Genomic DNA, 3,607 nt, shown 5'->3' on the forward strand with positions numbered 1-3,607 from the left:
TGAGGTTGGTTGTCATACTTCCACCACAGGTGTCCCGTCCCTATTCCCAAGTATCCCCCCCCCCCCCCCGGTTGGTGTGGCCTTTACACTTATCCCACGGTTCCCACCCCTGATTAAATCGCTCATAAAATAAACGTTTGCGAGCAGATCAAAGTTGGCCGAGATTAAGCAGACGACAAATAATTTGGTAATTGGTATTTAAAATACGGTTGACTCGAAAGTAGATTGATAATGGAAAATTCAACTTTAAGTTTATCAGACAAAACAATTATAACAATTGATATTAACAGAAATCTATTAGCTTCAACATTTGAGAGTTATAGGCTTTCTTTAGATCCTTTACCGACTTTAAAACAAACTGTTATTGGTGGTACGCTAATTATTTCCAAATATAACTTAAGCCTTTGTAACGCTTAAAGCATATTTACATAATTTAAGTTGTTATTGGTTTTATTAATTAATTTATTTTAGGCATAGAAGAAATTGGCCTAGGCGAGGAACAATATGGTTATCTTCACGCTCAAATATTTGGTGTATTAAATCACTTAATATCAGATCCATATGCAAATGAAAGTGTTTACTACGTAAACTCTAGCCGAAATATTCAGTGGTGTAGAGTTACACAGGTAAAAAATATGCGTGTAGATCTATTGTTAATAATGTTGAAATTAATATACCTTTTTGTCAATAATAGGATACGAGGTTCTCTTCTCAACGCTGTGTCTGGCAAATACCTCAAAGTGAGGTTATAGCAAAGTCTGGAAATACTTCGATTAGTTTTCCACATTCCGAGTGGGCTGTTGTTTGCAATGGTTCCACGGGTTTATATCTTTTAAACACTCCGAGTCGTAGCGAAGGAGAGCCATGGCAGGTATTAAAATATACCTATAATTTAAATATCTACCTATAAGGCTTATGCTAAAACAAGAAAATTTGACAGAATTTCATTAGTGGGCATAGACTTTAGTTAAAATAGCCACATTTCAACAGAATATTTAAGTTTTATTTTTCTTTATTTTTCAGCATTGTCATACCCATCAAGTTGATGAAATTGACCTAACTTCTCCTTCACTCATTTTACATTCTATGTACAAAAGCTTACCTAGTAATCATCAAATAGAATGCTTACTATGTTATGTGTCTAAAGTAGAAAATTTTGCTGCTATGAAGAGCCAAGAGAAAAATACAAATGTTCATTTTGTTTGTGTTTTGGAATGGCTAACGTTCTCTTGCCGTAAGATATATTTTTGAGTAACAAAGACCAGGGCATTCTTAAATAAAATCTAATATGTTTCAGCACTGGGAAAGGAAGCTTCGAACTCTTGGTTTATTAAACGTCACCGCCGTTTATTGGGCCATTCTGCTCCTCTATATTCGTACTTTGAAACTTTAACAGGCATGTTAATTACAATCTCTGAAAAGCCTTTTCAAATAATACATGACACGGATAAACCTATCCAAGTGTTAAATGAAGATGCCACTCTTGAAAAGGGTAACGAAGAGCAACCAAAGTTATATTTCTTCGTACAAACCAACGAGGACATTTGTGTTACATTTAAAGTGGATTTTGATCGGAGGTCTGACATAACTGTTACTATTAAAGCCTCTAGTTTACAAGTGCGTGTGAAAGACAAGCCAATTCTAGATGGAACGTTAATGCACACTGTAGACGTGGCTAATAGTACTTGGACATTTAATAGCAATAGGTTATTAGATGAAATAATTACGTGTATTTTGGTTTTAATAGAGATTTAATGATTTTAGGTTAGAAATATTCCTTACAAAATCAAGCGTGGGTTGGTGGAAGAATTTGCTCTTAGAGGGTGATGAAAGAGGACAAGAAGTGATGGATTCTGCTTTAGTAGAGGAAGTTCAGCAACGATTATCACATCTTACATCGGAAAGTGAAGTTGTTGATGTGAATCGTTCTCTCTCTGCCTATGATCCGCAAGAATTGGAAGATTGTGATCTTTCAAGCTATGAAAATTTGTTGTTGCAACGTTTCGATGGTGATAACCATAATGTTACTCATCAAGTAATTAAATTTTAAATATTCATTATTTTAATTATCAAAATATTACTTAGGTCAATTTATGTCTATAAGCACACCTCAGAGTTAGTTTTAAATAAAAAAAATGTTTTAATGAGAAATTATAAGAAAGATAAGAGCCAAGCACTCTCTGTTGTTGAGGATTTTTTTCTAATTTTTTAATGGTCAAGCATATCACCCATTATCATTATTTTTGTTCATTAGTCAAAGACTTGTTGCTAAGTGTTTCCCCCTTCCTCACTTATTGTTTATTTTCATTCTTACTGAAAAATTGTACATTTAGTGTTGACCTCCACTGGGTGTTTTTAGCAAAATTTTAGGGGTAGTGATCATGCTACCACCACCCACTCTTAAAAACGATAAAAACAGGTGGTCAAGGAACTTTTTAGAATTATTATTTCTTTAAAAATCACTTTAGATAAGGTTGTCAATTCACGACCTCCTTCAACTCTGTTCTTAGGCGAATATGGGAGGCTACCAATGGCTATTCAAGATAGAGCCTTCGAATGAGCAAATACCTCCCTTTTGCACTCGATACGATGTGGATGGAGTAGTTTGGCAACCGTCAACAATATCTGATGTTAATCAAGCTGAGAAATTCCAAGTGGAACACGTGGCCACCCATCCTGCCTTGGGTTATGTTTTGGCATCAAAGCAGGACCGCAAATTCATCACCGCAGCACCCGATTTCAGGTAGGCCCATAACGGAACCCATGGTTGCGTTCAGTAACTCAATGAAGTATCTGAAAAATTATTTTCGTTGAGACCGTTGCTAACGTGACGTAGGATCTTGTTGAACGCTTTTTATCCTTGTTGAAAATTTTGTCAAATATCGTCTGCAGCTAGCCTTACTCCGTGCTGCGATGTCACGTGAATGTTGAGCAATGGAAAAACCTGCTCTTACAGCCGATGACTTCTTTGCTCAACGTGACGTCAAAACCGGAAGTCAAAAAACCACTGACCGTTGAGATCAGCACTGAGCTTATTTAGAGTTACTGAACGCAGCCTATGTTTAGACCGATTTGGCCAGCTGTTTGTGGTGTATTAATTTTTATGCCATCCTTAGTTTTTGATAAAGTTATTGTTTTCCCAACTTTAAAACTTAATGCTTATACTGCATTGAGAATAGTTTTCGTAGCTTTTTTTAACTTAATTATTCTACCTTGAAGCTTCTCATGGTTTTTCAAAGTTTTTATACTTTTACGCACTATTAAGAAACTTTCAAACTTCAAAGTATTAAGAACTGAAACTTTGTTTATAGTTACGCCACTGTGTGTGACACAAAACGTCATGTTTACGTCTACCGCCAGCCACAAAATCTGCCCAAAGACTCTCTGTCATTGAGGAACAGGAGAACTGGGAGGGAGGTTGACTGTATCGCCAAACAACATGTCATTAGTTTGGACCAGTGCGACGCCATTTTGGGATTGCATGCCAATGAGCGCTTTATTTATGTTCTGTCCCAAACTTGTATTTATGCCATCAAAGTCAATGAATCACTTTTATGATTTCAATATTTCTGAAAAAAATATACAATTAAATTCGTACAAATATTTA

The 3,607-nt window shown here is 35.7% G+C and overlaps 1 protein-coding gene across 2 annotated transcripts; it reads left to right on the forward strand.

Moving 5' to 3' along the window:
* Positions 1-221: 221 nt before the first annotated feature.
* LOC149951942 (nudC domain-containing protein 1) lies at positions 222-3,607 on the forward strand. Of its 2 annotated transcripts, none has more exons than XM_090168390.1 (8): positions 222-406; positions 472-626; positions 695-871; positions 1,024-1,234; positions 1,298-1,706; positions 1,765-2,035; positions 2,511-2,743; positions 3,312-3,607. In XM_090168390.1, the coding sequence occupies exons 1-8, from the start codon at positions 232-234 to the stop codon at positions 3,556-3,558; spliced, it is 1,878 nt and encodes a 625-aa protein (XP_090024516.1). In that variant the 5' UTR covers positions 222-231; the 3' UTR covers positions 3,559-3,607. The 2 variants fall into 2 exon arrangements, with proteins under 2 accessions (XP_090024516.1, XP_090024517.1); XM_090168391.1 differs by having other exon boundaries at positions 222-370.

The sequence above is a fragment of the Leiobunum rupestre genome, chromosome 3, assembly GCF_980474605.1.
Source record: "Leiobunum rupestre chromosome 3, qqLeiRupe1.1.hap1, whole genome shotgun sequence".
NCBI lineage: Eukaryota > Metazoa > Arthropoda > Arachnida > Opiliones > Sclerosomatidae > Leiobunum > Leiobunum rupestre.

Excerpts from the sequence above, each read along its gene's own strand:
- LOC149951942 (XM_090168390.1), top strand. The coding sequence starts at position 232 with ATGGAAAATTCAACTTTAAGTTTATCAGACAAAACAATTATAACAATT. Across the intron at positions 1,707-1,764 it reads TGGACATTTAATAGCAATAG|GTTAGAAATATTCCTTACAA; the intron begins GTTATTAGATGA and ends TAATGATTTTAG. Across the intron at positions 2,036-2,510 it reads ACCATAATGTTACTCATCAA|GCGAATATGGGAGGCTACCA; the intron begins GTAATTAAATTT and ends CTCTGTTCTTAG.